Source organism: Malus domestica, chromosome 07 (assembly GCF_042453785.1).
Source record: "Malus domestica chromosome 07, GDT2T_hap1".
NCBI lineage: Eukaryota > Viridiplantae > Streptophyta > Magnoliopsida > Rosales > Rosaceae > Malus > Malus domestica.
Genome location: NC_091667.1, coordinates 19,329,991 through 19,352,426, shown reverse-complemented (window position 1 = coordinate 19,352,426; position 22,436 = coordinate 19,329,991). Strand labels below are relative to the sequence as shown.

At 39.8% G+C, this 22,436-nt stretch overlaps 2 protein-coding genes across 4 annotated transcripts; both read right to left on the bottom strand.

Moving 5' to 3' along the window:
* Window positions 1-1,629: 1,629 nt before the first annotated feature.
* Window positions 1,630-4,585, bottom strand: LOC103439213 (protein BPS1, chloroplastic-like). Of its 3 annotated transcripts, none has more exons than XM_008377757.4 (2): window positions 4,226-4,585; window positions 1,630-2,914 (listed from the first exon to the last, which is right to left on the bottom strand). In XM_008377757.4, exon 2 carries the CDS (start codon window positions 2,899-2,901, stop codon window positions 1,843-1,845), a length of 1,059 nt encoding a protein of 352 aa, XP_008375979.1. In that variant the 5' UTR covers window positions 2,902-2,914; window positions 4,226-4,585; the 3' UTR covers window positions 1,630-1,842. The 3 variants fall into 3 exon arrangements, with proteins under 3 accessions (XP_008375979.1, XP_008375980.1, XP_028954112.1); XM_008377758.4 differs by lacking the exon at window positions 4,226-4,585 and adding an exon at window positions 4,049-4,221; XM_029098279.2 differs by lacking the exon at window positions 4,226-4,585 and adding an exon at window positions 4,053-4,214.
* A 5,226-nt stretch (window positions 4,586-9,811) lies between these two features.
* On the bottom strand, window positions 9,812-21,476 carry LOC103439214 (probable serine/threonine-protein kinase At1g01540). Its single transcript, XM_008377759.4, has 7 exons — window positions 20,708-21,476; window positions 11,387-11,491; window positions 11,179-11,301; window positions 10,897-11,067; window positions 10,664-10,793; window positions 10,359-10,568; window positions 9,812-10,270 (listed from the first exon to the last, which is right to left on the bottom strand). The coding sequence occupies exons 1-7, from the start codon at window positions 21,259-21,261 to the stop codon at window positions 10,241-10,243; spliced, it is 1,323 nt and encodes a 440-aa protein (XP_008375981.3). The 5' UTR covers window positions 21,262-21,476; the 3' UTR covers window positions 9,812-10,240.
* Window positions 21,477-22,436: the final 960 nt, after the last annotated feature.

Genomic DNA, 22,436 nt, shown 5'->3' with positions numbered 1-22,436 from the left:
TAGTTGTCAAGTGATGAAACCAATAATACTTCACCAAATTCCAACCGTTGCCATTTGCCACCAATCCTACTTTACTTGCGCTTCCACTATGGGTAGTGTCAAGTTCAGTTGCGCACCAGCGGAGATTTAGGGGCTGATCTGGCCACTTAATAATGACCAGAATCTGCCCAAAAGTGCGCGACTAAATATCTTGATTCTAAATTGAATACTCATGCAAGGCACCCTAAGACTTGTCTTCTAAAACCCCGTGTTCTTGACCAAAACTAGTAAAGCTTTTTGGAATTTCTCGAATCTCATCCAAACCAACTGTAGATGAACATTCGATCTGACCTTGACGGGACTGGTTGTTTACCAGTCTGTGTTTGGTGCAAGAAGGGACTACAATTAATGACACTAAGTTGGACTCGTGTCAACTAATTCCTTCGCTAGTTGTTCTCAACGAGACCCCGAAAACTAGGGGATTGCTAATCCCGTCTCCACCACCTCCCGTGAACCTAGTCACCAAAATCATGCCTTCTCACCGATCTCCATCATCCCATGAACCCAACCCCCTATTGGCTTTCCGACGAACCCACAGCCCAGATTTCCCTTCTTTGCTTCACAAAGGAACACCTTTATCGATATGCGGAAATGGGTTTTCATTTTCGTCGATTGAACAGGAATCAGACCCAGAAAACTTAGGACTCGAGAACGATCTCCGCAATTCAGCAGCATCCGCGACCCAAGAGCTCCAGCTCTTGCGCCAAGTCGTTTCCTTTGAGGCGAAACAAATAAATACAAAATTTCAAACTTTGAAGAAAAAGAAGACCAAAGTAATTTGAGGTGAAGCGGGAGGAAATAGGGAGAGGGGAGGAGACAGTGGTACAGAGAACAGTGGGCGAAAATGGGGGAAACAGGGGAGAGGGGAAGAAGACAGTGAGCGGAGAAACAAATAGGAAAAAAGATGATTCTAGAAAAATACAGTAATAATATAATATTAATAGATATAGATTAAATTAATAAGGAAATATTAATAGATAATGATTAAGTAACACAATATAAGAGTCCTGCTTCTTAGCTCAACTATGCACTAAACGTTTCACTAAATCAGTTCAGTTTAATCTGTTCTAAGCAAGTTCAGCTTAGTCCTAAAGTTAGTCCGGTTCGAGATAGTCCGGTGCAACAAATGCATTCTAAAAGTCCTAAATGATAGTTGGGATTAACCGAAAACTTTTCCATGGAAAACGTTTGAGGATGATGAAGCAGCAAGTGGTTAGAACCAGATACAAAGGACACATTCTACGAACACCTTCTTCTGATTGCAAAATGCACACCAAAGTCATGTCTACAAAAATTCAATGTATCAAATACCTGTTTGTCACACCGAGTGAGAAACTTCCCGCTGGTAATCATCCACGGCAGAAGCTAGACATCAAAAACCGTCAGCAAGTGAATTTTGATAATAAACTACAGGCGAAAAGAAAGTAAATGTATCTTCAAACTTAAAAGACCTCTGGGAAAAGCATGAAAAAAAAAAGGTTCGAGTGGTGCGATCCCCGGACCAACGCCGAGGTATTGACAGTGATTCTCAAATATCGCAGAACAGAACCAGCAGTACAGAACCAGCAGTCGAATAGCAGACTCCCACAATTTCAAACCAAACCCTTTTATATATCATTAGCAATCCATTGTACAACATTACACTTAGACACGCCAGTACAATAATAATATAACTACTATAACTCACAACATACCGATTACAAACCATACACGATCGTATACTAACAAAAATAAGAAAACATAAAACCCCATACCTAAAACCATCTTTATATATAAGAGAGGTTGGCTTGCTAAGATCATCATTCATCTCACCAACCGACCTTCCACATTTCCCGTCAGCATCCGTTCTGAGACTGATCCACCTGATCTTAGTTTGGAAAGCAATGTATCACGTCCTGCTAAAAGGATTTGGAAAAAGCCATCCACTTCTTTTGTAAGAAGATCTAGCCCTTGAGAAAGTTTCTGCGCCTTCCTGTCCAGGTCTGAAACAGAATTCTTGAATGTGTTCCCTTCAGCGAGGCCAACGCCATCTTGGATCTTGGGATACAGTTCCTTAACAACATCATCAACTGCTTCCAGCTCTTTCAGTACCATGACTCTTCCACTAGAAAATACATTTCTAATTTCCCCATTTACATTACCCTGTAAATCGTTAAACGCTTGTGCCCACAAATATGTCTCTGCAACATTCAAGTCTAACAACTTCTTTGCGGAACCAGAAAAGGCGGCAGCAAAGACACTACAAACAGATACTGTCAACACCTTAACTCCATACATAGCACGCATCAAAAGTTTCCCTTTTGCTGAGTTCTTAACCTTCGGAAGGTCAAGGGATTCCACAAGCTTGTCCAAAATGGTGCTACAGTTCTCAACTCTGGGGTTTGTTGAACCAATATGATGCCTCCATCCATCAAGTGAAGAACGGGCCCGAATAAATTGGTCCGAAGAAGTTGAATCCAAATTATGCAAGACGCATTGAAGATAAAGATGCCCCTGGTTTAAACGTGAGATCTCAGAGCTAAAAGCAATGCATACATCGAGCAACTTCACACTGATGTCCAAGTACACATCAATCCATTTCTCATCCCAGTTACTCACAGGGAGATCGATTTCAGCTATGAGAGATTTTATGTCATTATGAGTTCCACAGAGAGACTCCATAGCTAATTTCATCCATGACAAGCTGAGGACATCATCCTTGTCTTTTGGGTTAAGCTTTCTTAGCCTCCCAGCTAATGTTTCCTCAAAAGTGTTCAACAGTCCAAGAAGCCTTGGAGACAGCTGGGAACCCTTTGGTGCAATCATCTTAAAGGGATTTCCGAAATGGAAGAACGGTCGGTGTGGTTCTTGTGGACGACTCATTATTGTGTATTCACTGCAAGAAGAAGAAAATGTGATCAGATATCGTATAGGAAATCAATCTCAAAAGGCATCCAAAACCAAAAAGTGAGGAAGACTTAAACATGATGAGATATCACGTTGTATATCAGCCTCTATAGTCATCCGAGAGATGACAGCAGAAGAAAAAGTGAATTCAACAAACATATTATCCGGGAGACATAAACATGATGAGTTATCAGGTTGTAAATCAGCCTCTCTAGTCATCCGGGAGATGACAGCAGGAGAATTCTAACAAACATATTATGCAACCTTCCACATGATTCCAGGCAGTAGAATAACAAAATTATGAAAATGACCAACTAAGCAGTAATCACCGAAAACATAAGCCCAGTTGAGTTGACAAAATCAGCCGCAAACAGATAAACCGAAAAGCACAGGTACGTCCCGTTCATTTCTTCCATTATAATAGCATGCAATTTCAACAGTTCAAACAATTTCATGCGTGTTTGATGAGTTATTACCACTCTTCAAGCAACATTCAAAATCAATTTAACCAAGTTAAGCATATACGAAACAATAAGCTATGACTCCCTCCCCCAAACCACCAAAAAACAAATCCTCTTCATCCCAAACCACCAGAAAACAAATCCTCTTCATCTTATGTTTCTCTTTACGGAATTATAAAAAATTTAAAAAATTTAAAAAAAAAAGAAAAACAGTTAATCTGAACCTTATCTGAAATTCTGTATTCCACCTGACAGAACCAAAATACAACGAAGCAAAGAAAAATCTGTATGACAACGAAAATAAAAATAGCTTACATGCTTTGCTACCTATTTTCGGCCATTTCGTACAGTACCAAACGGGCAGAGAACAAATACCAACACTCAAAATCCTACCCATACCTAATTAATAACAAAACCCCCAAATTTCTACACAAACGTTTAAACTTTCAAGTCATAAATTTTAGCTTCAAAGATATAAACACCAACCTCACAAAATTATAAGCTTCTAAAACAAAATTAAACAAAAATTAAAGCTAACCTAATCAAATCACATACAGATACATAAAAAGAAATAAAAATTCAAATCAGAAATACAAGCATAATCAAACAACATATACAAAAAAAATTAACAAATTAACATTTCTAGGAATAGACCCACTCACCTACCTAACCGTTAGATCTTCAGAAATCTACACCGAAATTTGATAAATTGAAAACAAAAAACCCTAACCCTAAAGTCAATCTATGCGAAACAGAAATTGGGAAAGAAAAAAAAAAGTAAACTTGAAACAATTTAGCCTAATTATATTTTAAACAGAGAGAGAGAGATATATTTGTACCTGATTCAGAGGAGAAATCGAGAAATTTCGACGAAAGATTGGAGCTTTGGCGACTCGGTATTTGGATGTCTTCGTTGAAAATGTGAGGCTGCTGTTTACAAGTGGGTGAAGGACAGTAATAGGCTCACCCGAGGATGTAAGGGGAGAGGGCGACACGTGGGCGTCGGTGATATTTCCGTTGAGGTTCGAGGACCTTCGGTTGTTATGCTGGGGTTGCACGTTGACGGAACGGACGGTTTCGATTGTGCTTTGTGTGCGACGCGGCCGGGTAACGTGGCTGTCACCACCAGATGAACGGTATTGATGGTTAGAGGATGGGTTTTGTTACGGGCCTTTGAGCTTGGGCCCTGATTTTTTCGTGCACGTTTTCTTCCATGTATACATTTGTTCATATTTCACTTTTAAATTGAATTTCAATATAAAAAATATGATTTATATCACAAATGGTTTTTGAAATTGATTAACACCATTAAAATTATTTCTAATTTTGAAAATCTATCAAGGTAGTTCTTGAAAATATGTGTCACAAATAAATGTGGTCCTTCCGTCATAATTTTATCAAAAATTATGTTATGTGTTGATGTTGCATATAAATGGGGCCCACAACATGTAAAAGTTTTTATCACAATTGCTCAGTGAAATTAACTCACACAATCAAGATGGTCCCTGAATTAGAAAATTGGTCAACGTGGTCCTTGAAAAATAGGTGTCACAAATTAATGTGGTCATTCGGTCACAATTATGTTATGTACTGATGTGGGTTTAATAATTAATTTAAAAAGTTGTCAAAACACCTTTTCACACAATGAGATTATCTCAAGGCTGAGCTTGCCATTCTTCGCGTCACCAAGATCACTAGGGGAGCGCCCAACAAGCTCTTCGAGATTAAGGTTGTAAGGTTGTTGATCACCCAAATGTAAACGATAGAGTCACAAAAGTTGTCACCAATCCAAGCCATAACCAAAGGTGGTTTCCATCCTAGTCCAATTTGATGAAGGGTGTCAAAGAGTGAAAAGGATGGTGTCTTGAGAATTTTCTTTTTTAGGGAAGAGTTGGCTAAGGCTACCATATGTGGAAGTAGAGGAGTGGGTTGGGCTCATAGGTGATTGTGGGATTGAGTTTTTGTGTTGACAATTTTTTTAATTAACTATTAAATTATTAAACCTATTTCTAGTTTTTTTTTTCTTTTTTGCTGAAGAAATTCATTTTTTATTTAGTTAGACTATTGGGTCCATTTATGTATCACATCTGCACATAACAAATTTTTGATAGAATTAAGACAAAATGACCCCATTGATTTGATACATCTATTTTAGGATTATATTGATTAATTTTCGATTTCAAAGATCATCTTTATGGTGTGGGTCAATTTCAGGGACCATTATGATTTTAAAAAAAAAAAAAAACTTGTGGGAGCCATTTATGTGTCACATCAGTACATAACAAATTTTTTTTACAGAATTGTAACAGAATGACCACATTGATTTGCGATACATATTCTTATGGACTATATTAATTGATTTTCAATTTCAAATACCATCTTAATGATATGGGTCAATTTCAAAAATCTTTTGTATATAAATCCTATAAAAAAAATTCGAAATCATTTCCAGAAGATAAAATTTGCTACTGTCTAAATCCAATTCTCAATTTTTTTTTTTATTTGGGACTTTAAAAATTAGATTGACTTTTTTTCGTTGATACAAGTGTTACTAATACAACTAGGGAGTGGAATAGAACATATAACGTCAAATGCAAAGACAGTTACTTGATTTACAAATTTCTTATCGAATAACCTTTTTTTTTTTCGTTTGAAACTTTATATATTTGAATTGTGATTTATGATATAGAGAAACTTGTACGTTATTATCATTCGTGAGGTAATAATTGTATAATGGTGATGAAGCTCATGGTGGTGACAAAACTAATGTGTCGAAAATAATTATCCTTACAATTGAGATTTTGTGTAAATTTCTATTTTGTTATCGCTTATATTAAAAACCAAAATACATATAAGATTTTTTTATCTTTTTATTTATTTTTTTTACAATGTAGTAGTCTTGCGAGGTTGATATAACAAGGGTTTTAATAATATTTCTCTCTCTAAAATAAGCCATGTCGGAAATGAGAGAATTAACACAAATTTTCGTATAGGTAAACACTTTTAACTACTTGAATCTTGAATTATAATGTTAAGGGAAATTTTATTTGAACCCATGTAACATCTCTTTACACCCAACTTAAACTGTAAATGTAAATTACTTTATTATCTTATTGCATAATTACCTTAAAGTACAGGATAAAAACTAATAATAAAAATGATTATAAACCCACACCCAATAATCAAATCTAACCATCACCATCAAGTATCATTCTCCTACGTTCTATTATGACAAAAATCATAAGACACACTTATAGTGAAAAACAAGCCCTTTTGTACGGATGGATAGTAATTTTGAACTATTGACAATCTATACTAAGCCAACTACCCCTTCTCCTATGCCCGGCTGAAATGGGAACGCATGGAGTGGACGGGAAAGGGAGGAGTTTTCTCTTCCTTTTTTGTACAGAGGAAGGGTGGAGGGGTATGGCGTGCATGCAAACCCATCATATTCAATCCCTTAAAAGTTGGACAGAGTTGAGGGAAGAAACAAATAAAAATCTTAATAAAGTTTAATGCAAGCTCAAATTGAAAACATGGAAACATAAACTTGTATGCAGCACATATGATGCACGTGAGAGCCTAATTTCAAAAACATCTTTAACAACTTAAGTCTTTAAATTCTACCCAGGATATGTCAAATAACAACATGCATTGTGCTGCAATTAATTATATTAAAAATTGGCTCTTGCAATGAAACGAATGAGTAAGTAGCAATTCAAGGACTCCCCTCAACAAATCTAATGAGAAAATTGACCAATACTATAAAGTTCTGACAAATACGAACTAACTTAAGAGAGCAACGATGTAGAGGGTGATGGAGACTCCATCAAAAGTAACTGTTGGAAGGAGAGAATGTCAGAGAAGACAATGCTTTGATTTTTTGGTTTTTTATTTTTCATATGGGTGTAAAAGATAAATTTACATATTGAATTGGGTTTGTGAAGGTAGTTTAGGTAGTAAATTTGGGTTTAAAAAGATATTGATAGTTTAATTAAAAATAATATGGGTGCAAAGAGTAAGTTGGATGTAAAGACATGTTAAATGAGTTTAAATAAAATTTTCCTAATGTTAATGGTGCCTAGGCCTGGAAAATTTTCCCGAAAATTCCAAACCAAATAAAAAAAATTCCAATTCTATACCGCAAAATTCTCAAACCGAAAGTACCGATTTTTTTGGAATCCATACCGAACCGATCTTGAACCTTTTGGTATGGAAATAGGGATTACACATTCAATGGTTCAAGAATCTTGAACCGAACCGAACCGAACCAAAAGCCCAAAAGCCAAAATGCAATCCCAATTCATCCCGAGATACCGAAAATATTTCGAGAATTCCGAAAATTAGGAATACTGAAATTTCGATTTGGAATTAGTATTTAAATTCCTGTTCCGAAAATTTTTTATTTGAAATTTGGGATCCCATTTTTTATTTGGGATCTAATACCCAACCACCCCTAGTGGTGCCTGCAAGTTCAATTATTTGGGAATATGGGTCACAACTTGCAAAGTTAATCTCTGCCAACAGTTGTCATTTTCATTGTTAGTTAGAGAAAAGTGATTGGGTGCTTCTAGGGGTGGTTCGGTATGGGATCTCATACCGAAACCCTTGTCCCAATTCCCAAATCAAATTTTTCGAGAATCCTAATTTGAATACTGATCCCAAATCAAATTTTCGGAAATCCCAATTTTCGGGAATCTCGAAATAGTTTCGGGATTTCGGGACAAATCGGGAATCCAGAAATGGTTTTGGGCTTTTGGACTAAAATTTGACATATTATGCTTTTGTAACTCATTGAATGAATTGTTAGATTGTGCAAACATATCAAGCAAGTCTCATTCACATTCTTGGAAGTGATAGATTGTGCGGGCTGGTTAGTCTGAGACTGAGAATCTATTGCATCTCTTGCTGGTTTAAATGCAAATATAATCTCATATCGGGGCACAAGCATTGGATTGCAAACTGTAAACTTTGCTTGAAACCTGACTGACTAGCATTGCTACCTTGCGCTGCTTTGCTGTCCATTTACCAGTAATCTGCATATATAAAATACATATTTACAATGCCAACAAGCTCCATTTATTGGTGTAAACAGTAAAGAGACGCAAGCATAGTAACTAGCTGATCCAACATTCCTTGTTTCGACATAAATAAAACAACATTGCTTACGCCATACCATAATTCATAACATATTCCATTCTCTGTAATAAGTTCAAACCATAAAGTCCATAATCAATTATAAAAGAATAATATATATGTATAAATATATATATATAATAATTAATAATATATATTTTCGGTTCGGTATGGGATTCCCGAAATATCAAAAAGCCAATCCCGAATCCTGTACCAAAATTTCACGATTGGTTCAGGATAGCATCCCAAAAATTTCGGAAATTTCGGTTTGGGAAATTTTTGATTTGGGATTGGGATTTTTTCGGTTCGGTTCGGGATTTTGTGGAAATTTTTTCCACCCCTAGGTGCTTCTACATGAAGCACAAATGAGTCGGCAATTGTTAGAGCAAAAGACTCATTGCTTACTAATAAGTGTCAATAGTAAATCTCACACTAGGTTTAAGAATTGTAGGCAATTACTTGGGAATATTGGCCCAGCTGCACATTATTGCTTTTTTGACTAAAATTCATGCCCAAGTCAAACATTTCAACTTTTACGCTACGCAAACAAATGCGTTGAAAAGGTCAAAAATATAAACACTAGAAGAAAAACAAATCAGGCGATTGCATTGGTGAAGCAAAAAAAGCAGAGATCTACACATCCTATTTTACTTTTCACATATTTTTTTAATTATCGACCGTCAGATCGGATGAATTAAAGAAGATCAATGGACATAAATTATCAAAAGGTGTATGAGAAGTAAAATAAAATATGTGGATAGCACACTCCAAAAGCAAAAGGGTCCTAGAAGTGTTTTCTGGATAACTTGCTACATGCTTCTTCAAAAAGTAGTTGGATTTTCAATAAAAATTTCAACATTTAATAAGAGCACTTTCTAATAATAAAAACGCTTATGAGCAAAAGTGATTTATATAAAAGTAGACCTAAACATCATGTTAAATTTAGGGAGTATACACAAACGTGAAATTGTAAAAAACGTTTAATTAAAAATGATCTGAGAAGCACTAGGTCATCAATGAAAGGGAACAAACCCTTACATATACAATTTATTGTCGACTTGGTGTCACTCAAATTGAAAGTTTACAACCAGTTTTATTTGTGCGTCCTCGTTAAGGGGTCTACAGCTCATCACCATCTAACATTGAGGCTGGCATTGATGGTGACAGGAAGTTGGAAGCCAACATGAACAATACAAGTATTAAACAATTCATTCCTTAACGCAACTGGAATGTGGTGGACAATCAAATTGAAAGGGAATGCACATAAGTAACTTTATCAATGCCTAAACTGAGAAAGAATACATACATACACATATATATAATTATATATTTTTTGATGCAACACTAATGATATATCTTGTTTTTACAAGCAAAGCAACAGTAATGAATTATATTTCCTATGAGAATGAAGAACAAATTGTTTGAATTGTACAAGTGCATCCGAATTCGGTGCACGTCCTAAAAAATATGCAACTAAGCAGGAAGAGGATTTAAATTATTGAACATACAACAAAAATCAGGGTAGAAGAAATATGAGCTTCAGAAACCTGGAGATAAAGATGTTAGTCACGCAATCCTCTCGGGGCATTATCTCCACCTCGTAGGTTGGTGATGGTTCCTACCGGTATAACCTTCACTAGTATCAGAAGTCCTTTCGCTCAAGTGTTTTCATTTATCTTCACAACAACGTGATTGTGCTGTTGAGAATCAGGGTCTGATCAGGACGCATCTCTACCAGGCTGGCGTTCCTGCATGTCAATGACATTGGATAAGGAGTTTTATATTAAGAACAGACGGCGATCAAGAATCATGAGATTAGTTTTCAATTGTACATACATCACGGAATAGCAAGTCATCAGCCTCGAGCATGTGGATCACATGTCCCATTTTTGGCCTTTTTGTGGCATCAGGATCAACACATCGAAGAGCAACCAACAGAGCACGTTTAAGTGCTTTTGAAGCAGGCTTCTCGGGCAGCTTGGGATCAACCACATCCTCTGCTTTTCGTTTCCCAACCATGGTTTTTAACCATTCAACTAGATTCACCTGATAATATTCATTAAATTCAATTACAGTTAGTAGCAGGGGAAGAAAACTTGATACATGAGGGGGGTTGTGGGGGGAAAGGGTCAAAACCTAACCTCTCCTTGTGGTCGACTATAATCAACGGGGCTTCTCCCGGATATAAGCTCCATAATAAGTATTCCAAAGCTATAAACATCACTCTTCTCGTTCAGCATTCCCGTGCAAGCATATTCCGGTGCAACATAACTAAAGTAACCACCAAATATAAGATTGATTTTCAAGCACATATGACTCTGCATATGATAAGATAAATTTGTAAATAAAATTTTAAATGAAAATGAGAACTAACCCAAATGTTCCCATCACTCGAGTTGTCACATAACTGTTCTCGGAGCACAGGAGCTTAGCAAGCCCAAAATCAGATACTTTGGGGTTCCACTGGCGATCAATTAGTATGTTGCTAGATTTCACATCTCGATGAACAACCTTTGGTTCAAGACCCTCATGAAGATAGGCCAAACTGCACAATGAGGGAACCCCAAAGGTCACTTATATACATCAATATGAATCTATCTTATTCTTTGTGAGAAAGTAAAAGAATAGTCGAGCAAAACTAATTTAATCCGAGTACCCTTTTGCTGTTCCCAGTATAATATTCATACGGATATCCCATGTTAGCGGGCTGACTTCACCAACATCCCCATGAAGCCACTGATCCAGATTGCCATTGTCAACGTACTCATACACAAGCATCCTACGAAAGAAACCAGAACTTATATAACATCTCTAAACACACAACAAGAACCTCAGACTCAAATTATAAGATAAAACGTCAGTACCTGTATGCACCCTCAACACAGTATCCAAGTAATCTTACAAGATTTTTGTGTCTCACACGCCCAATTGCTTCCACCTCCACTTTAAATTCTTTCTCTGCTTGACCCCTGAAGATCAGCCAGTATCATAAGCAAATGCGTAACTCACATGCATAAAAGATATTGGGATATCCAAAAGGCAAGGCACAAAGTACCAATCAGTTAATCGTTGGCAATGCAGCCATACACATTAAAGTACGAACAGTGACAACGAAAAGACATTTGAGATAAGTCAAATTGTGCTGTGTGAAGAGAGAGTAAAGTGAGAAACTGATTCTGATGCCATCTTCATCAATTCAAGCTTGACTAAGCACAAGAAACTTAAAAAAGAAGATGGGTTGAGTATGCAACTTTGCAGCACAATTCTAACAAACGCAAGACAAGAATAACCGGAAAAGAGGGACTCAGTAATAATAGATAACCGAACAGTGAAACGCCGATACACAGAAGTACCCTGTTTGGTTGCCGAGAAAATGCAGAAACAGAACTAAAATATATAGTACATATATGTATGTGTATATATACACACAGAGGAAGAAAAAAAAATCCTTGAAGTCAACTTCTTACAGTTACTCAGACCAGAAAAACTTGATACTGTTACACCTAACCCATCTTTCTATCCTTGTAAAAATTTCTATCACAATTATGAGACATATCCCAACGCCAAAAAAACTTCTATTTTTCAGCAACCAAGCATAATTCAACTGAAAATAATCAATCTAATGTCAAATATTACAATAAAAACATCAAAAATTCATCAACAACAACAACAACAACAAAGCCTTTTCCCACTAAGTGGGGTCGGCTATATGAATCCTAGAACGCCATTGCGCTCGGTTTTGTGTCATGTCCTCCGTTAGATCCAAGTACTCTAAGTCTTTTCTTAGAGTCTCTTCCAAAGTTGTCCTAGGTCTTCCTCTACCCCTTCGGCCCTGAACCTCTGTCCCGTAGTCACATCTTCGAACCGGAGCGTCAGTCGGCCTTCTTTGCACATGTTCAAAATCACCGGAGCCGATTTTCTCTCATCTTTCCTACAATTTCGGCTACTCCTACTTTACCTCGGATATCCTCATTCCCAATCTTATCCTTTCTCGTGTGCCCACACATCCCACGAAGCATCCTCATCTCCGCTACACCCATTTTGTGTACGTGTTGATGCTTCACCACCCAACATTCTATGCCATACAACATCGCTAGCCTTATTGCCGTCCTATAAAATTTTCCCTTGAGCTTCAGTGGCCTACGACGGTCACACAACACGCCGGATGCACTCTTTCCATCCAGCTCGTATTCTATGGTTGAGATCTCCATCTAATTCTCCGTTCTCTTGCAAGATAGATCCTAGGTAGCGAAAACGATCGCTTTTTGTGATCTTCGCTAGATTGCTCCGGTCATTAGTGTGGATAAGTATATAAATGGATAGAGATAGGAAAGCAAACACAAGATGTACGTGGTTCACCCAGATTGGCTACGTCCACGGAATAGAAGAGTTCTCATTAATTGTGAAGGGTTTACACAAGTACATAGGTTCAAGCTCTCATTTAGTGAGTACAAGTGAATGATTTAGTACAAATGACATTAGGAAATATTGTGGGAGAATGATCTCGTAATCACGAAACTTCTAAGTATCGGAGTGTGGTGTCGTCTTGACTTGCCTTATCTGTCTCATAGGTAGATGTGGCATCTTCTCTGGAAGTACTCTTCCTCCATCCAGGGGTGGTATCTTTAACTGGTGGAGATGCACAAGGTAATGTATCAATTTCACTTGAAGCTTACTTGTAGTTTCAGGCTTAGTCAAGCGCGATACAAACCATGTAGTAGGAGTCCCCCAAGTCGCCGAGCTAGGGGGTCTGCTGAAAGAGGTGACAGACAAGGTAAGCAATCAGAGCTTCGACTGATTGTTCACCTTCTCCCCATCTTGCAGCAGCATGAAGGATAAAGAGAAGAAAAATGAGAAGAGATGATATGAGATACTTTTGCTTTTGAAGAAGTAACTTTCCACAGGCTTATTCTTGAACTGAGCTGGAGGGTTTTCTGGTTTCCTCCAGAGTATAAGGCCGACTGAAGAATTTGAGGGTCAAAACAAGTCCATCAAATCTAGAGTACGTTCCACCCTGCTGATATGGGATACTTTTGCTTTTGACAGAGTAATGAATGTATCGGCACGTGTGCTGTTACGCTTGTCTCCACATGCTTCCTTGTATCCTTCGCACTTGCCCTATCTGTTCCTCAAGCAGATGCGGAATCTTCCCTGGAAACATAAGATGTTGAAGATGAGTACTCGAGAGCAATGCCAGGTAAGTAATCAGGTAAGGGGTTCCAGGCAGTCAGTTCCTGGCTGGAAGCTTGATTCCAAGTGCTGACTGATTGCTCTCTTTCTCCTTGTCTTGCAGGTAAAAACAAGGCCAAAAGAAAAGACAGGGAAAAAACATGATATGGGATACTCTTGCTTTTAACCCTGATGATATGAGATATTCTTGCTCTAGTATAGCTTGTTTGCAGAGGTATTATCGGGGGGAAAGAAAGCTGAATATTTCGAAAGGCTTCGTTGGGAGTGCCCTCTCAGATATGATGAAGGGTTGAGCATTTTTGCAGGTCTGCCTGTCCGTTGGGGATGGAGGTCGACATATATAGGAGTCTCCCTAACAACAAGTAGTAATGCTATTCCTTTACCCTGCTTGGTCATAGCACGGTAGTGGGAGCTGCCAGTTTCACATGTTTTAACTCTGTCAGAGCACTTTGAAAAAGTGGTATGTGGTATCTGGCTCTCGAGATTCGGAGAACGATGCCTCTTCGATTTTTGAGAAAGCAATCATGCTGGGGGTATGACTCTCGAGATTCGGAGAGCAGTGTCTCTTCGATTTTTGAGGAAGTAATCATGTTGGGAGTCTGGCTCTCGAGATTCGGAGGGCGGTGCCTCTTCGATTTTGGAGCAAGCAATCTTGTTGGGAGTGTTGTCTCAAATGTGAGTAAAGGTTGGGCATGTTTGCTAGTCTACCTTGCCACGAAGCACAAAGGTTAACACACAGGGACTTTCCAATTATCCAGCAATGGTACTGTTCCTTTACCCTCTCTTCGATTTTGAGAAAGTAGTCATGTTGGGAGTCTGGCTCTCGAGATTCGGAGGACGGTGCCTCTTCGATTTTGGAGCAAGCAATCTTATTGGGAGTGTTTTCTCGAATGTGAGTAAAGGTTGGGCATGTTTGCTAGTCTACCTTGCCACGAAGCACAGAGATTGACACACAGGGACTTTCCAATTATCCAGCAGTGGTACTGTTCCTTTACAGTTGTGGGTAATAATATGGTAGCTAGACCTTCAAAATTTATGTGTCTAAACTTTTGTTAGTGCTGTTTCTTTGCTATTCTTTTACCTTTCTTGGTCAGAGCGATGTAGTGGGAGCTGCAAGCTTCACGTGCTCAACTTTGGCAGAGAACTTTGGCAAAGTTATTTGTGGTACCCATGAGCTATTGTTGCGTGTGGGAAGTGGGTGATTGAACAGTAAGATTCATGTGCTTTCTACTTCACCAGAAGTCTTCGACAGAATGCCCATAATTTCTGCAAAGCTGAGTGTGCGTGTGACAGGTGCTGACAAGGCTAGAAAAGTAGGTGCCTCTTCGATTTCTGAGATCGGCCCTCGTGGTCTCTGAGCAGCCCAGCTTTTGAGAAAGCGAGCGCCTCTTCGATTGATTCGGAGAACGATGCCTCATCGATTTTTGAGAAAGCAATCATGCTGGGGGTCTGGCTCTCGAGATTCGGGGAGCAGTGTCTCTTCGATTTTTGAGAAAGTAATCATGTTGGGAGTCTGGCTCTCGAGATTCGGAGGGCGGTGCCTCTTCGATTTTGGAGCAAGCAATCTTGTTGGGAGTGTTTTCTCGAATGTGAGTAAAGGTTGGGCATGTTTGCTAGTCTACCTTGCCACGAAGCACAGAGGTTGACACACAGGGACTTTCCAATTATCCAGCAGTGGTACTGTTCCTTTACCCTCTCTTCGATTTTTAAGAAAGTAGTCATGTTGGGAGTCTGGCTCTCGAGATTCGGAGGACGGTGCCTCTTCGATTTTGGAGCAAGCAATCTTATTGGGAGTGTTTTCTCGAATGTGAGTAAAGGTTGGGCATGTTTGCTAGTCTACCTTGCCACGAAGCACAGAGGTTGACACACAGGGACTTTCCAATTATCCAGCAATGGTACTGTTCCTTTACCCTTGTGGGTAATAATATGGTAGTTAGACCTTCAAAATTTATGGGTCTAAACTTTGTTAGTGCTGTTTCTTTGCTATTCTTTTACCCTTCTTGGTCAGAGCGATGTAGTGGGAGCTGCAAGCTTCACGTGCTCAACTTTGGCAGAGAACTTTGGCAAAGTTATCTGTGGTACCCATGAGCTATTGTTGCGTGTGGGAAGTGGGTGATTGAACAGTAAGATTCATGTGTTTTCTACTTCCCCAGAAGTCTTTGACAGAATGCCCATAATTTCCGCAAAACTGAGTGTGCGTGTGACAGGTGCTGACAAGGCTGGAAAAGGCTGGAAAAGTAGGTGCCTCTTCGATTTCTGATATCGGCCCTCGTGGTCTCTGGGGAGCCCAGCTTTTGAGAAAGCGAGCGCCTCTTCGATTTTTGAGATCGGCCTTCGTGGTCTTTGAGCAGCCCGACTTTTGAGAAAGCAAACGCCTCTTCGATTTCTGAGATCAACCCTCGTGATCTCTAAGCAGCCCAGCTTTTGAGAAAGCAAACGCCTCTTCGATTTCTGAGCAGGCGCCTCTTCGATTTCTGAAGCTTCGTCGAGTGCAGATTTTTATAGGGGCTGGCATTAAGTTCCAAAGCACACTTGAATCTCCACCAGTAGAAGCTTCATTCTTGCACTTCTAAGATCTTGATTTGTCCGACCTCTTCTCTCTTCAACACCTTTGAAAATGTCTGGCCCCTCCGACCGTCGTTTTGACTTGAACCTTGTTGAAGAGGCAGCCCCGCCTTCTCCAGACAACATATGGCGCCCATCCTTCGTCTCCCCTACTGGTCCTCTTACCGTTGGGGATTCCGTGATGAAGAATGATACGACCGCTGCGGTGGTGGCCAGGAACCTTCTCACTCCCAAAGATAACAGACTACTTTCCAAACGGTCTGATGAGTTAGCTGTTAAGGATTCGCTGGCTCTCAGTGTTCAGTGTGCAGGTTCTGTGTCTAATATGGCCCAACGCCTATTTGCTCGAACCCGCCAAGTTGAATCATTGGCGGCTGAAGTGATGAGTCTCAAACAGGAGATTAGAGGGCTCAAGCATGAGAATAAACAGTTGCACCGGCTCGCACATGACTATGCTACAAACATGAAGAGGAAGCTTGACCAGATGAAGGAAACTGATGGTCAGGTTTTACTTGATCATCAGAGATTTGTGGGTTTGTTCCAAAGGCATTTATTGCCTTCGTCTTCTGGGGCTGTACTGCGTAATGAAGCTCCAAATGATCAACCTCTGATGCCTCTTCCTTCTAGGGTTCTGTCCAGTACTGAGGCTCCAAATGATCCCCCTCCGTGCCTTCTCTTTCTGGGGCTCTACCGACTGCTGAGACTTCTCCTAAGCAACCTTTGTGAAGGCTCCCTCTTGTGTGCTTATTTTGACTCATGTATATGTACATATTTGTAGCTTATCGGGGATATCAATAAATAAGCTTTCCTTCATTTCAACGTATTGTGTTAAATACACCAAAGCCTTCTTCTCTAAGTTCTTTGAATTTTCTTTTGTTAAAGCTTGTATGTTGAAGCTTTCTGAGTGGAGCATGTAGGTTGGGGTAGTGTTCCCTTAATTTCCCGAATGAGGAAAACTTCTCGGTTGGAGACTTGGAAAATCCAAGTCACTGAGTGGGATCGGCTATATGAATCTTAGAACGCCATTGTGCTCGATCCTGTCATGTCCTTCGTTAGATCCAAGTACTCTAAGTCTTTTCTTAGAGTCTCTTCCAAAGTTTTCCTAGGTCTTCCTCTACCCCTTCGGCCCTGAACCTCTGTCCCATAGTCGCATCTTCTAATCGGAACGTCAGTAGGCCTTCTTTGCACATGTCCAAACCACCGTAACCGATTTTCTCTCATCTTTCCTTCAATTTCGGCTACTCCTACTTTACCCCGGATATCCTCATTCCTAATCTTATCCTTTCTCGTGTGCCCACACATCCAACGAAGCATCCTCATCTCCGCTACACCCATTTTGTGTACGTGTTGATGTTTCACCGCCCAACATTCTGTGCCATACAGCATCGCCGGCCTTATTGCCGTCCTATAAAATTTTCCCTTGAGCTTCAGTGGCATACGGCGGTCACACAACACGCCGGATGCACTCTTCCACTTCATCCATCCAGCTTGTATTCTATGGTTGAGATCTCCATCTAATTCTTCGTTCTTTTGCAAGATAGATCCTAGGTAACGAAAGCGGTCGCTCTTTGGTATTTCTTGATCTCCGATCCTCACCCCTAACTCGTTTTGGCCTCCATTTGCACTGAACTTGCACTCCATATATTCTGTCTTTGATCGGCTTAGGCGAAGACCTTTAGATTCCAACACTTCTCTCCAAAGGTTAAGCTTTGCATTTACCCCTTCCTGAGTTTCATCTATCAACACTATATCGTCTGCGAAAAGCATACACCAAGGAATATCATATTGAATATGTCGTGTTAACTCATCCATTACCAACGCAAAAAGGTAAGGACTTAAGGATGAGCCTTGATGTAATCCTACAGTTATGGGAAAGCTTTCGGTTTGTCCTTCATGAGTTCTTACGGCAGTCTTTGCTCCTTCATACATATCCTTTATAGCTTGGATATATGCTACTCGTACTCCTTTCTTCTCTAAAATCCTCCAAAGAATGTCTCTTGGGACCCTATCATACGCTTTTTCCAAATCTATAAAGACCATGTGTAAATCCTTTTTCCCATCTCTATATCTTTCCATCAATCTTCGTAAGAGATAGATTGCTTCCATGGTTGAGCGCCCTGGCATGAACCCGAATTGGTTGTCCGAAACCCGTGTCTCTTGCCTCAATCTATGCTCAATGACTCTCTCCCAGAGCTTCATTGTATGACTCATTAGCTTAATACCCCTATAGTTCATGCAATTTTGTACGTCGCCCTTATTCTTGTAGATAGGCACCAAAGTGCTCCTCCGCCACTCATTTGGCATCTTCTTCGTTTTCAAAATCCTATTGAAAAGGTCAGTGAGCCATGTTATACCTGTCTCTCCCAAAAGTTTCCACACTTCGATTGGTATATCGTCTGGGCCTATTGCTTTTTTATGCTTCATCTTCTTCAAAGCTACAACCACTTCTTCCTTCCGGATTCGACGATAAAAAGAGTAGTTTCTACACTCTTCTGAGTTACTCAACTCCCCTAAAGAAGCACTCATTTCATGTCCTTCATTGAAAAGATTATGAAAATAACCTCTCCATCTGTCTTTAACCGCGTTCTCTGTAGCAAGAACCTTTCCATCCTCATCCTTGATGCACCTCACTTGGTTTAGGTCCCTTGTCTTCTTTTCCCTTGCTCTAGATAGTTTATAGATATCCAACTCTCCTTCTTTGGTATCTAGTCGTTTATACATATCGTCGTAAGCCGCTAACTTAGCTTCTCTGACAGCTTTCTTCGCCTCTTGCTTCGCTTTTCTATACCTTTCACCATTTTCATCAGTCCTCTCCTTGTATAAGGCTTTACAACATTCCTTCTTAGCCTTCACCTTTGTTTGTACCTCCTCATTCCACCACCAAGATTCCTTTTGGTGTGGGGTAAAGCCCTTGGACTCTCCTAATACCTCTTTTGCTACTTTTCGGATACAACTAGCCATGGAATCCCACATTTGGCTAGCTTCCCCCTCTCTATCCCACACACATTGGGTGATTACCTTCTCTTTGAAAATGGCTTGTTTTTCTTCTTTTAGATTCCACCATCTAGTCCTTGGGCACTTCCAAGTCTTGTTCTTTTGTCTTACTCTTTTGATATGTACATCCATCACCAACAAGCGATGTTGATTAGCCACGCTCTCTCCTGGTATAACTTTGCAATCCTTACAAGTTATACGATCCCCTTTCCTCATTAGAAGAAAATCTATTTGTGTTTTTGACGACCCACTCTTGTAGGTGATCACATGTTCTTCTCTCTTCTTAAAGAAGGTGTTGGCTAAGAAGAGATCATATGCCATTGCAAAATCCAAGATAGCTTCCCCATCCTCGTTTCTCTCCCCAAAACCATGGCCACCATGAAAACCTCCATAGTTGCCTGTCTCCCTGCCCACGTGTCCATTTAAATCTCCTCCTATAAATAACTTCTCCGTCTGAGCAATTCCTTGCACCAAGTCTCCAAGATCTTCCCAAAATTTCTCCTTCGAACTCGTATCCAACCCTACTTGAGGTGCGTACGCACTAATCACATTGATAAGTTCTTGTCCTATTACAATCTTGATTGCCATGATTCTATCTCCTACCCTCTTGACATCTACAACATCTTGTACCAAGGTCTTGTCCACGATGATGCCAACACCGTTTCTCGTTCTATTTGTGCCCGAATACCAAAGTTTAAACCCTGAGTTTTCTAGATCCTTTGCCTTACTACCAACCCACTTAGTTTCTTGTAGGCACATAATATTTATCCTTCTCCTCACCATAACTTCCACTACTTCCATAGATTTTCCCGTTAAGGTTCCTATATTCCACGTTCCTAAACGCATTTTGCTCTCTTGAACTCTACCCTTCTGTCCTAGCTTCTTCACCCTCCCCCGTCTAATAGGATCAAAGTACTTCTTTTGTGTGTCCCGGGTAAAGTTGATAGGAGCATATGCTCCCAAACAACTTTGAGTGGAGTCCTTCGAAAAGAAGTTTCTATGGCCCCCTTGCTCATTTAACACTGCATCCGGGTGCCGATGGAGATACAGCGACCCTTGCTCACTTATCACTGTGCTCAGGCCACACAGCGCGCCACTTACGGGTGACGCCCTAGCTTTAGCGCGATTTTGTTCTGGATTCATTTTCATAAGGATTCGACGTGATCATGGAGTGCCGGCTGTCGACTACCTGACGCTCTCCCCCTCCTCCTTTATCCGGGCTTGGGACCGGCTATGTAAGACATAGGCGGAGTTAAAAACATCAAAAATTCATCATCTAACATAAAAAATTCATCATCAAATATTATCTTATCAGAAAAACCCCACCAACCCATATCCAAATCAATCCAGAAATCACAAAATTCACAAAAAATAAAAAATAAAAAAAACTTTCAATCTTAGAATAAAATTGTAAAAAATAAATAAAAACAAAGTACCTGTTATTCAACAAGTTCTTGACAGCAACTTTACTCCCGTCACTGAGAATCCCACTGTAAACAATCCCATACCCTCCTTCCCCAATCACATTCTCCTCACACAACCCATTCGTCGCCGCCTCCAGCTCCCTCAGAGTGTACCATCTCCCCCAACCCAGATGCGACACCTCCGGCCCCACCACATTCCCGCTCCCAAACGACGCCGTCTCGCACCCGCTATTCAATGTCCCCCTGCTCTCCCCGCTCGACGCCCGGTCCGAATACACCACCACCCGGTGCTCCGGCTTCCCGATCTCGACGTGGAGGTCGTTGACGATTTCCTGGATTTCCTTGGATTTGACTGGAGTAGGGGGCAAGTCGGCGGCGGTGGGGTTGGGATTGGCCTTGTGGGCCCGGGAGCGATGACGGGAGGTGAGGCAGAGGGAGAGGAGGAAGAGGATCAGGACTATCAGAGAACCGACAAGGATTCCAATGACGACCCAGAGACGGAGCCCGAAGATTGATGTCGGTTTCGAGAGCTGCGAGTTCACAAACGCCGCGTCGTACAACGACATTGCGAATACTAAGAGAATGGCTCAGACAGTTCACTGCTTGGATTGTGGGTTCCGTCGCATTGGGTCTCCGGAGTTTGATTTTCCTGCCATCGGAGAATCGATGCAAAGTATTTTCAGAGTTTTGAAAGCTCGAGATGTTACGAGGTTTGTATAAAAATGAATATGAAAAAAATGATCTGTCTCTGTGTCATTATTTTAGTTTCATTTTATCTATTTTATTATTTTTTGGTGGGTGGCCTTTTTTTAAAAGAAAATTAATGGAAATATCCTGAAAATTTTGAGTTTTAATGATAATGATAAAATAAAGGGTAAAATGAAGAGTACTAAATTTGACTTTTTAGTGTAAAAATATGGTTTTTCGTTAAGGTGAACAGTACCATGAGCTTTTCATTAAAACTTTTTTTTTTTTTTTTAAAGTGTAATGCTGGGGAAATTAAAATTTTAAACCAAATTTGTAAACTAATGTTTATCAGAGATCTTATGTTATTGGTTAATTAAATTTAATTACCGTATTAAAATAAAGTTTCCAAAGAAATTTTGAGTGCCACTTATCACTAAATAAATAAGCTTTCGGATTTTTTATCTTTATATAATCTTAATAATTTTTCAGAATATGATTTCGAATGATACGTGTCACTAAAGCCAGTAACTCTCCATATTTCTTATTTTTATCAAGGCATGTTGCCATTTGTTCAACCTTGGATGAAGTTGTTATCAGAAATATAATCACTGCTCACTAGGCATGCAATTTTGGGAGCAACAGAAAGATCAAACCAAATTAATACCAAGAACTTTCAACTGAATTGCACAAAAGAGTCAAAATTTAATTGCTATACAGAACTATTGGTTCAGTCACAAACAATCGAAATTTGAAACCCTACCTTTTCCATTCTCTGGGAGCGAATCCCTCCTCAGGCAACATCTCTAATGGAGGGGGTAAAACTCGCCAAAACCTCTATCAAAGCCCTAGCCATTCGATTTGGCGTAGATTGACAAAGGAGAGAAGACCTCTGACGCAAGTTGATTGGAGAAAGCATCGGTTACAACGGAGTTGTGAAAGATTGGGGAATCGGGGGCGAAGTCGTTGAGCTACTCGAAGTCGATGAATGAGTCGAAGCAATGGGAGGGGAGTCTGGGGTCGTAGCCTAGATAACTGACGTCATCGAACGAGCAAG

Coding starts and splice junctions, on each gene's coding strand:
- LOC103439213 (XM_008377757.4), bottom strand. CDS start 2,901: ATGAGTCGTCCACAAGAACCACACCGACCGTTCTTCCATTTCGGAAAT.
- LOC103439214 (XM_008377759.4), bottom strand. CDS start 21,261: ATGTCGTTGTACGACGCGGCGTTTGTGAACTCGCAGCTCTCGAAACCG. Junction 11,492..20,707: donor AAGAACTTGTTGAATAACAG/GTACTTTGTTTT, acceptor GCTGATCTTCAG/GGGTCAAGCAGAGAAAGAAT. Junction 11,068..11,178: donor ATACTGGGAACAGCAAAAGG/GTACTCGGATTA, acceptor CTCATTGTGCAG/TTTGGCCTATCTTCATGAGG.